The 12,196-nt window shown below is 43.1% G+C and overlaps 1 protein-coding gene across 1 annotated transcript; it reads left to right on the top strand.

Annotated features, from left to right (window-relative positions):
* Positions 1-392: 392 nt before the first annotated feature.
* LOC119559302 lies at positions 393-1,106 on the top strand. Its single transcript, XM_037872381.1, has 2 exons — positions 393-781; positions 867-1,106. The coding sequence occupies exons 1-2, from the start codon at positions 460-462 to the stop codon at positions 974-976; spliced, it is 432 nt and encodes a 143-aa protein (XP_037728309.1). The 5' UTR covers positions 393-459; the 3' UTR covers positions 977-1,106.
* Positions 1,107-12,196: the final 11,090 nt, after the last annotated feature.

A 12,196-nucleotide genomic window follows, 5' to 3' on the forward strand; every position in this document is an offset into this window, starting at 1 on the left:
AGTTTAAACAAACGCTTTGTTTCGCTGTCGTTATCGTGCATTCGGTCACAAACATACGAACATACATACATACATATGTGCATATAAAAGTGCACAGCCGGACGTTGGATTTTTTGTACATTTTGCGCTGTGAAAAACACCAAAACTGTGTTGTGCAAATATTTCTTAACAAAGTGAATCGCATTTAATCTTTGTTAATAGCGCATATTACATATATATATGTACATATAGCCATACATACATTCGTTTGCCAGTTACATAATCCGCTGTTGCTAGGCAGGCAATTTATCGACAAGAACAACAACAATCAAGTTAAAGGTTCCGTTGCATCTCGGCGACGCTTGTTAACCTTCACGTTTTCGCGGCAAAGGGTATACGGTGTTTTGTGCCTCTAACGCGGTCGGACATTTTATTTTATTTCATTTTCATTTCATTTTTTTCCTTTCTCGTGATTAAAAAATGTCTGATACAGAAAACTCGGTTCGGGCTCAAAATGAATCCACAAGTGACGTCGACTACTACCGAGTCAAAGCCCAATCTATTTTGCGGCAAATGAGCTCGATGAAATGCTATTTAAACGCTGATGCGGTTAATCAGTTTGACGAAGCTGATTTGCTGGCGCGAATGGAATGGATCAATTCCTTAAACCAGGCATTTGATTCTGCGCAGACATCGTTGGAAAGACTGGATTTTTCAGAGATCTCAAGCGACCATCGGATTGAATTTGCTGAAGTCTTCATGGATGTGAAGGCGAAACTAAACCGAGGCTTGGCGGCTCATCGCAAGTCACAATCGCCGGCTTCAACCGCTGCAAATTCAACATCCATTGACCTCACTAATAATGCGGATCTTTCTTTTCGATCTAGGAAGCCTCGGTTGCCAAATTTGGAAATTGCTCGTTTTCATGGATCCTACTCGGAGTAGCCGGATTTTCTTGCGACTTTCACTACGGTTATCGGAAATGATGATGAGCTAAGCGACATTGAAAAATTACAATATTTGCGTTCGAGTTTGGGCGGCGTGGCTCTGGAAACCATACGCTCGCTCGAACCCTCGAATGCGAATTTTAAAAAGGCTATGAATTTGCTGGTTAATCGATTTGATAATAAAGTTTTACACTTTCAGGCACATGTACAGGCAATATTCGGTTTAAAGGGTGTCGAGAAGGGATCTTCGAAGGGTCTTCGGGAGCTGAGCGATTGCATGAATTCGCATCTGCCAGCAATTCGAACCCTGGCCAATACGCAACAAATTTTGGATGGACTTTTAATTCACATCGTCACTCGGAAACTGGATCAGAGGACGCGGGAAAAATGGGAAGAGGATTTGTCAATCACTGAGCTGTCTACCTGGGATGCTATGGAATCGTTTTTGGAAAAGAGGTGCAGGATGGAAAACTTGGATCAAGCCTTGGTAACTCAAACACCAGGCCAGCAGGTGGGAAAAAACTTGCACAAATATAACCAAAATACACCTATTGCTTCTGCTACTAACTCAAATCATTTGACATGCTTATTTTGCGATGCACGGGATCATTATTTGCCAAAGTGTTCTCGATTTTTAAATTTGAGTCCGAATCTTCGATATAGAGAAGCAAAGAAGTTGCACCTATGCCTCAACTGTTTGCGCAAGGGGCATAGTTTGCAGCAATGCAAGTCGACTCACTGCAAGTATTGTCGCATGAAGCACCATTCATTATTACACATGAACCATGACCCATCCGCAACATCAACCTCATTTTCATCTCCATCATGCGATCCATCCTCGAGCTCTCAGCCATTACCATCTACTTCATCAGCATTAGTATCATGTTCGCATACATCATCGCATCCTGATCATCATATACCAAGCCCTCCACCCAAAAAATTAAATATTTTGCCGATCGACTACGTGTTGCTTCCAACTGCTATTATCTACGTTAGAAATAGAATGGGAGCATTCATGCCTTGCCGAGCAATTTAAGATTCGGCCTCCCAGCTAAACTTCATAACCTCTCGCTTAGCTAGCCAACTAAACTTGAATCAAAGAAGATCGCAAACGTCGATTTCTGGGATAGGAGAATCTTCCATGATCTCTGATAAGACTGTCGATATTCTTGTGCAATCACGGGATGCAAGCTATCGTGCGGCATTCACAGCGGTTGTGACTCACAGTATTACTGATTATCAACCCCATTTCAATATAAATGCAACATCGTGGAGGATACCGCAAAACATTTCACTGGCTGACCCTAATTTCAATCAATCACAACGAATTGACCTTTTACTCGGCGCTGGGTTGTTTTTCGAAATAATTTCTATGGGACAAATTCGTTTGGATAGGGCTTTGCCAACTCTTCAGAACACCAAGCTTGGTTGGATAGTCTCTGGAGGGTTATCATCGAACATGCCAACTCATAAATCGGTTTTACAAGCCAGCATCAAGGACCCAGCTGATCATTCCGATGACACACTTTCTGCCATTGTAAAGCGATTTTGGGAAATTGAGGACTGCACTTCGTCTAAGCCATCTTTATTGCCGGAAGACTTGCGATGTGAGCAACTTTTTAATGAAAATTGCATTAGACTTGGAAACGGCCAATACTCTGTTCGTCTCTTGTCCACTTCCGGATTCGAATCTTTAGGTGATTCTTATTGCTTGGCTCGTCGTCGTTTCAAGAGTTTGGAAGCTAAATTAGATAGAAACCCAGCCCTGAAAGCACAGTATTCAGCCTTTTTGAGGGAGTATATCGATCTAGGTCACATGTCTCTTGTAACTAAGGAACCGCCAGAAACACAATTCTTTTTGCCCCACCATTCCGTACATAAGCAGGAGAGCACGAGTACGAAGCTTCGTGTCGTTTTTGACGGATCTGCTAAAACAACTTCTGGTAGCTCTCTGAACGACTTACTTCTGGCAGGACCAACAATTCAACAAAAAATCTTTAATATACTGCTTCGCTTTCGATTTTTTAAAGTTGCCCTTTGTGGAGATATCTGCAAGATGTACCGTTGCGTGCGTGTTTCGTACCCGGATGATTTCTTGCAGTGCATCGTTTGGAGAGAAAGCTCCACGGAAGAGTTGAGTGTTTTTAAATTGAACACGGTGACTTATGGAACCAAGCCAGCTGCCTTCTTGGCTATAAGAGCCATGCATCAACTCGCTTACGATGAGGAGGAATCATTTCCTATTGGAGCAAAAATTGTTCGTAGAGATTTCTATGTGGATGATTTAATATCTGGTGGGGACTCAGTTGAGGAGGTGAGAGAAATTCGTCGTCAGGTGAAGGAACTACTGTCGCGAGGCCACTTTCCAATTCGGAAATGGTGTTCGAATGAGTCAGCAGCCCTGAAGGGAGAGTCTGAATGCGACAAGGAGCAGTTAATCAAATTTCACGATGGATCGGATGTCGCCAAGGCATTGGGACTAGTCTGGGATCCATCCTCTGATCAGCTCCTATTTCATTTTTCTCAACTGCCAACCAATCAACGACCCACTAAGCGGGTTGCATTGTCGACGATTGCCAAATTCTATGATCCACTCGGTTTAATAACTCCTATTATCACAAAATCTAAGATTTTTCTGCAATCTCTATGGAGTGCGAACGTGGATTGGGATGATGCACTGCCAGAGCCCATTCTTTCGTCATGGGGGGAGTTGACCTCACAGTTATCGGTCGTACAGAACTTAAAATTCCCACGATTCGTACTGCAACCAAGGGCTTCCGTTGAGTTGCATGGATTCTACGATGCTAGCATGTCAGCTTATGGAGCGTGTCTATACTTGCGATCGGAGACCAATGGAGAATCGAAAGACCATCTGCTCTGTGCCAAGTCAAGGGTAGCTCCATTGAAGGCCTTAACAATTCCAAGATTAGAACTTTCCGCAGCGCTTTTATTGGCTGAGCTAATCGTAAACGCCAAGGAAGCCATAGATTTCGATTGCACCTTTCATTGCTGGTCGGATTCGTCCATTGTGTTGGCGTGTACTCGGCAACCTCCGAGGGAGTTTAACGTTTTCGTATCAAACAGAATCGCGAAATTTCAGGAGATGACGAAAGGCATGTCTTGGCATCACGTTCCTACAACTTGAACCCGGCAGACGTCGTATCGCGAGGATGTACCCCAAGAGAATTGTTGGAACATTCCCTTTGGGCTAACGGGCCTCCATTCCTTCTGCAAAGCTCGTCAAATTGGCCGTCCCTGCTAGACTCAGTAAAGGATCTTCCAGAGCGCCGTTCTGTGGCTCTAATTGGGGCCGTTTGCATAGACAGTTCATCAAACTGCAAATTCCTCAACTCTTTCGATAAGTTGCAGCGCGTATTTGCATACATTTATCGATTCATTTCGAATTGCAGAGCCAAATCTGCGCCGTTAAAAGGTCGACTTTCGGTGGACGAGATCAACTCTGGAACTGTACTTCTTCTGAGGAGCATCCAACAGGTTAACTTGGCGAAGGAGTATGGATCTCTTAGCCAGGGCAAGCCGTTTCCACAGAAAAGCAAGCTGGTTTCGCTTAGGCCTATACTCGGCTCCGATGGGTTACTTCGCGTGGGTGGAAGGCTTCAGAACGCAAAGTTGGACTACGATACGAGGCATCCGATACCGCAAGTACGTCGCCAGCGTTATCAACAAATGCGTCCCATGTTTCCGAATGAAACCTGTTACTTGGGAGCACGTCATGGGTAGCCTTCCAGCAAATAGAGGAGTGGACTATTGGACTGTGTACATTCACAGTCCGTCTGCCGCTCCGAATAAACGCTATACATTTTAATATAACCTATTCGTGCGTTATTAATTCTAAATATAAGGGTGGCATATTGGTTGTCTTCCCCATAAACATTTGTGGTGACCCCGACGTGGTGATCACGCGGCAGACGGTCTGTGAATGTATAAAAAGCTTGGCTCCAAGATCTTCATATAGACATATTCAGGCTTACAAAGTAGTTGCTGAATAGATAAGCGACAGCTTTAGTGGTATAAGAAAGAAGGCGAAAGATAAGCAGAGAGCGCTGCAGGTGCCGTCGTACACCTATGCGCGCATGAGTAGGCGCTGGCGATCTGCTCCGAACAAACATAAATGATGGAGAACAAGAAAAAGGTTTTATTTTAACCCAGCACCGGAAAAATGACCCGACCAAGACGCGCGGGGAGAATCACTAAGCCTGGAGTGCGAGCCCCTGAAAGAAAATAGTCTTGACCAATCAAACGAATTGGAAGAAGCCGTCGGTGGGGAGAATCTACCCCTCGGACCGCCAAAGGGGAGATCGATTATGCTTCCCAAATAAGTACCTGAGGCACCAGGAGGACAACTTAGAAGCTGCAGGGCGGCGTGAGGAGAGACTGATGGAGCTCTTAGTGCAATTCAATGAATGGCAGCAAGGAATGTGGGCCCAGATAGAAGCTCTGAAGGCGCAAGTGGCGGAAGTACAGTCTCCGTCATCTATGGGGCCAGAGCAGCAGGGACTGCCCTCATCGCCCCAAGCCATTCCAAATCACACCGACAGTTGTTTGAGTTATCAAGAGTCGCCACCTATAGAGCTGGTAACGCAAGACATGCTTAATAGATTGATGCACCGGTTAAGAGCACCCAGGCAGATACATACTTCATCTTACAGACATTTCGAAACCAACGAAATGGATACGAGTCACTAGCTTCACCCGGAGATAGATCGCAACCCATCGTTTCAGGGCCTGATGCCAAAAGAAGTCAGGTTGGACAAATGGAACCAAAAGTTCGATGGAAGGGATCGTGGCATGACAGTCGACGGATTGCAAGAGTTGTATGGCATAAGCCGGAAACAAGTCTTAAGGGAATTCTATATTCTACCAGCAGGCGCGTTACATAAATGGTATTGTCAACTAATGGAGGACAAAGCAGAATATTGCGACTCAGACTACTATTCATTGACACAGGAGTAAATCGAGCGTTTTCCACTACCGGAAGTGACCATATGAAGGTCAAGGAGTTAATGGAACGCAACAAGGGCCGCACGAAACCTTCAGCGATTTTGTTTCGGATATGCACAATTTGCACTTCAAGCTGAAGCATAAAGTCGCTAAACATGAATTTGTCGAGCCTTTAAAGGACAACATGAAGTCCCAGATGGGCGGCTTGCTGTTAACTTTCCCAATAACCTCGTTAGCGGAACTCAAGAGGGTTGGTCTCCTCGTAGATCGCTGCTTGAAAATACTGGAAAAAATATGCTCAGCAGACCAGTCAATAAGAAAGAGGAATTCCAGACCCTGGAGAACTTTCCGGACGAAGTCACGATGGGGGAAATATCGAGAGCGATATGCAGAGGTGCAGACTTTTACAGGATGCATCCCTCGTGGGAAGACCCTTGCCCGATAACATTTCACGATGCCACGTACCGGTTCTGCGAGAAAATAGGAATGGAGTACCTCAGGCAAGACCGGGATAGCCAGGCGGACAAGGACGAACTCTTTCCAGTAGAATCAGCCAAGCCCAGATAAATCTCTCCCCAAAGACCCTAGAACAATAAGAGAGGGATTACGAACTTGATCGAGAGCGTATCTTCCCCGGCTGTAGTTATATGATGCCCGAGCGGACTATTGCAGTCTCAAGCAAAAGGTTGTGACAAACGACAACCGTTTTTTTGACAAATCTAAGGTCGATGGAGCAGAAATAAAAGCGTTACTGGACACAGGCGCTAGTGCAAGCGTACGCGGCCGATAAGAAGCTAAGCGAAGATTGTTTACGCCCGACCAGCGGTGATGAAACCGGAATAACAGGAGCCATAACCTTACCTGTTGAATGAGAAGGAGAAACCAAGGACCTTCAATTTCTGATAGTGCAAGGTCTGACACAACGATTATATTTCCGGAATTAATTTCTGGGTTATGTTTGGTCTAACATTCCTCGGAAAAGGGCGCACGCGAGGTTGCCGCCATAGAAGTAATACCGGAGATCGACTTTGTGACCGGGGACCTAGATATGAACGACACGCCCAAGCATGATACCGCCTATACCCCACATCATCTTACACCGGAACAACATAGGAAGCTAAGGCAAGTAATAGAGACATAACCATCCTTTCTGGGTTAAGGATTAGGGAAGACTAGCTTGGAGAAATATATAATTGAATTGACAATGAGGACTTACCGATCAAGCAACGACATTACCAGATATTCCCAGCCAAGCAAAAGCAGGTGTAGCCGAACTAGATCGCATGCTAGGTAATAGCTGCGTAATCGAAGAGAGCAATAGTAGATGGAGTTCTCTTGTAGCGCTGCTGCAAAAAGGCCAGAAAAATCGCCTTTCTCTCGACGCACGTAAAGCCAATGCCCGGACGATCAAAGATGCATATCCACTACCACATATCGATGGTCTGTTAAGTCGACTACAGGAAACTGTGACGCTTAATAAGCGCACAAATATGAAATAGTCATGAAGTTCCTTATACAGCCATAAATAAGTAAAAGGCTGAAGAATAGCCAATATGCTGACGAAACCAAATTCAAATTCAAATGGGAAAGCACCAGGCATAGAGGGCCATATACAACCTAAGGTCACACTGGCAGGGTGGTATGCACGGCCACACTAACCACGAGCAAGGGGTATAAAGGAAGGGCCGTCGCCCGGTATAGGGCACTCTGCGACCGACAGCGATCGGATAAGCCTACACCTCGGCGTGAAACACTTGTCCGGAAGTCCACTGCGGAGTCACTTTTGGGGACCAGGTCTAGTACCAGGTCCGAATACATTGTAGTAAGCTACCTTTCCTTCCTCCCTCCTTCCTCACGGGTCAACCGCCATTCCGTAACCACCGATCTTCTTTCTAGAGGGTCCACCGTTACCTTGTGACCACTGATCCTCCATCCTCCCTACCCAAGGGTCAACCGTCACCTCATTACCACCGATCCTCCTTCCAAGTCCCGCGCCATCGCTGTCCGGCTCGCCGTTTGGATTTCCGAGCCGATCCCCGGGTCGTTAGCGATCAGGGTCTTGCGCCGTCGCTGTCCGGACCACCGTTCGGATTCCCGAGTTGATCACTGGGTCGTTGGCAAGCAGGGTCCCGTCTAAGCCGTCTTCTTACCTAGCAGACCCGTAATGGTCTCTAAGCCATCACCTTACCTAGCAGACCCGTAGTGGTCTCTAAGTCGTCTAATTACCTAGGAGACCCGTTTTGGTCTCTAAGCCGCCTCCAACGTAAGCTAAGAGAATACTTAACATAGGAGAGTCCAAGGGGGGACTTACGCGCACTGGGCGACAACGTTCTTCAAGTTCATCCAAAACTATGCCCAAACAGCAGCACCGCTTCACGACTGCTTGAAGAAAGACCGCGTAAAGAAATTTTAATTGTCAAAAGAGGCAAAAGACGTTAGAACTTTTAAAAACCAGCATGACATCAGCATCTGTACTCGCCACCTCGGATTTTAAAAAGCCCTTTACCATACAGTGCTATGCGTCCACCACTGGAGTGGGGGGAGTTTTCTTCCAACCCGATGACTCAGGCGGCGAACATCCGATTGCCTAAATGTAAGTCAAATTGAACAAGGCACAGCGGAAATATAGCATAACCGAATTGGAATGTTATGCCGCCATTCTCAGCATTACCAAATTACGTGCCTACGTAGAGGAGATGTTTTTCAAAATTATTACTGACCATGCTTGTTTAAAATGGCTGAAGGGTCAAAAGGACTTATCCGGCAGATTATCGCAGTGGAGTCTGAAGCAACAAGCGTTCGACTTCGCCATAGAACATAGGAAAGGATCGCTCAATGTAGTCCCAGATGGCTTCTCACGAGTTCATATAGACGAGCTACAGAAGACTGGTGCGGAAGAACATAACATACACATAAATCTCGACTCGACTGCGTTCCAATCTTCGGATTACGTCAAGTAATCCAAATCCAGACATTCAAACATCAAAGGGCTATGTCTATAAGCACATGGGGCTCTTCCTCAAAGACGCCGTGTATGAAGCCAGAGCATGAAAGCTCTAGGTTCCCGCCGAGCTGGGACCCGATTTAGTTTAGAGAGCACATTATGCCATATCCGCGTGGAATGGGGGTTCCAAAAATCGCTAGCCAAATTGAGGCAGCTTTACTATTAGCCTGGGACGGCGGTATATGTTCAAAAAGTAGCGAAGGAGTGCGAGGTCTGTAAGATCAGCAATACCACCAACAAAAACAACCGACCACCCATGGGAGAACAGCGAGTCACTGAACGGGCGGGCCAGAGATTGTTCATCGACTTTATGGGAACATATCCGAGAACCAAAGCTGGAAATTCAATGATTTTTGTATGCCTTGATCACTTCTCTAAATTTGTCTAGCTGCTTGCCACAGGCCAACGAAACTGGGATACCCAATTAAGTCAAATAGAGTGTACCCTTAGAAATGGCCTACACGAGTAGATGACTGGAACTGTATTATGCTATGTTCGGAGCACACGATTTATTACCCATGGCACAGCCTATCCACTTTTACGAAAATTGGGAGGATTACAGGCAGGAGAACCGCAAATCAGCCTTCCGGATAAAATGGAACTCATCCGACAAAAGGTGAGCCAGGGGCTAAACCGAACCCATGAACGCTGTGAAAATGCATATAATACCCACAGTATTATCGTAGAATTAGGAAAGGATCGACAAGTTGTCAATAAAGCCGAGGGACATAATGCCACATAATGCCTGGTCCGATTCGAATTCGCAGTGCTTTACACCAGCGTAAGGGAAAAGCGTTATATGATCTGGGAAATGTAGTGGTCAGTAGTAGGGAAAGATGGGTTCTGGGACAATTAGCATATTAATGGCACCAAGAAAGGTCGCACACCCAAAGTATTCAAAGATGGTTATCTTAGAGGAACATGTCCGATCATGTTGAGGAATAATATTTTCTAAGATTGTAAAGTTAATTTAGAAATCAAAAGAACCCCAATAAAATAAATCTCACAAGTTAATGATTCTCAGATGTGGAATATTTTCAAACGCACATTTTTGTTTCCGCCCCAGAACGTTTAACTGGTAAATTCTCTAAGATTCTCTCCTTTCCACAAATGGATCATAAACATGTCATAAAAGGGATTCAAGCAAGAGCTACCCGAACATGCGCACCTGTCCATTACCTGACCGCAATAAAAGGGGCACATGCACATCCTGAAGGCGCACGCTCATTGACAAGCGCAATAAAAGGGAAACACGCACAAGCCTGAAGGCGCACGCTCATTGACAAGATCATGGGCCTCAAGCCAACGACCTCACGGCTGACTGCTAGCTTTAATACGTCCCATAATAGGGGTTGAAATCACGACCGCGAAACAACTGGCAAGTAGCCGACATATCTCAGTCAAGGAAATACTTTCCATTCTCCGTACCTGTAATTTTAACTCGAAATAAAAAGTCAGAAGTTTATTTTGTAGCATAATAATACATTAATTCATATATTTTGGTATTGTGAACATTTTTATTATATATAGAAATTAATTTTCTGGATTACAAAAGGTAAAGTTTTCACCATAATTCGTAGTTTTGAGATCATGTCCACCTCGATTCATGAACATAGTTTTTGTGTTCAGAAGGTATTGAAAATGCTGACCAATTATCTGTCCTTTAAATTGTTCAATAAATTGGTCAATTTCCTCATGAAATTTCATTTTGTTATTTTTATTTTCTTGTAGGTTTTTACACATCTAGTCTAAACTTTAAAATGATGTATAAAAAATATTTTATTGTTTTGGAGCTACTTTTAAAAAATGTCAAAATAATGAATGCATTGTTAAGAGCACAAACCCCGCCCTTAAGGTTTGTTTCACAATAGGGAAACCGGTTTCCTTTAAACCTGTTTAAGGACGGACAGCCCATTTCCTCGATATTAATGATCTGACGACTCCCAAAAAACTTCTGTAGAAATCGTTTCTTTTCCACACCTTTACAAATAATTTGTTTTCCGCTTGTAATTGTCCTTAGATACTTTCGAGCTTGTGAAAAACTATTTTCTCCATCGTTCCAAAAAATTTTTTGATGTGTATTGGTTAACCAAATTGCAGTCTTTCGAGATTTTGTATTTAGCAAAGTAAAATCATATGGTGGTTCTATTAAAAAAACTATTATTCAAGTCTGGATCTTTTTCGAACACAATTCCAATTTCCTTTAGAATAAAATCATTATTATTATCAAAGAAACCTTGAACATCAATCGAAACAGTATCTTTCAACATTTTTCTAATGTTAAACAACTCGTTCTATTAGTCCGTTTAATGGGTTATATTCAACTAAACGGTCGTGAATGAGGAGACAGTAAGCTTGGGTATTTTCATGACTTGGTGTCTTCAGATCTATTGAAATTCTCACATCAATAGGACCAGTTTTAACTGATTTGTTTTGATATGAAAGATGCCCAAGACCCAAGGACATTGAATAAAATACTTCCCCTTCATTTGTACATGTAGTTTTAATGACAGTCAGAAACATAATTTGTAAGATCATTAAATATTTTTTTATATATTTTATTATTGTAAACATATTTCATTAAATTCATAATTAATTATATATTATGTATATTTATATATAATTAATTTTCTTACTCCATCCCTCTGTAAGAAACATGTCGGTTATTAATCTTCGTTCGAAACGCAGATTTTCGCTTGGTTCCCATAGATAGATGTAAAATAGTTCTCACAATGTATTCTTTCTCAGATGTTGGATTATTTTTAAAGCATTCATTTGTTCTAACCCATAATAATATTATAACATATTTCGAAAGCATCATTAGCTAGCATAGGAGCGTCTTTCAATTTAATTTCTGATTCAAGTTTATGATAGAGGTGTTGGGACCTGGTAATATCGGTTTTTGTTGTCAACTATTTTTCTAGTTCTAGTTTTCTAGTTCTCTTCTATTTGTATACTATTTGTATGAGTAAGGCATCATTGTCTAAGATTCTGAACAAGTTTAATAAACTTTAATTACAATACTCATCTGGTTTTCGTGATTCATGATGGAGGTTGAGCTGCTTGGACTTTGATTACTAGCTGTTGTTAACTGTTATGAGCTTTTATTAGATGGTTACTATCTGCTTGGTAGATGACTATTAGTTGCTTACTAGCTTTTATTAGCTGGTTACTATATGTTAAGAAGATGTATACAAGTTGTTTAGTATCTGGTTACTATATGTTTAGTAGATGTATACAAGTTGTTTAGTAGATGTATACAAGTTGTTTACTAGATGTATACATGTTGTTTACTAGCTGTTTA

Source organism: Drosophila subpulchrella, unplaced genomic scaffold, assembly GCF_014743375.2.
Source record: "Drosophila subpulchrella strain 33 F10 #4 breed RU33 unplaced genomic scaffold, RU_Dsub_v1.1 Primary Assembly Seq20, whole genome shotgun sequence".
Lineage (NCBI taxonomy): Eukaryota > Metazoa > Arthropoda > Insecta > Diptera > Drosophilidae > Drosophila > Drosophila subpulchrella.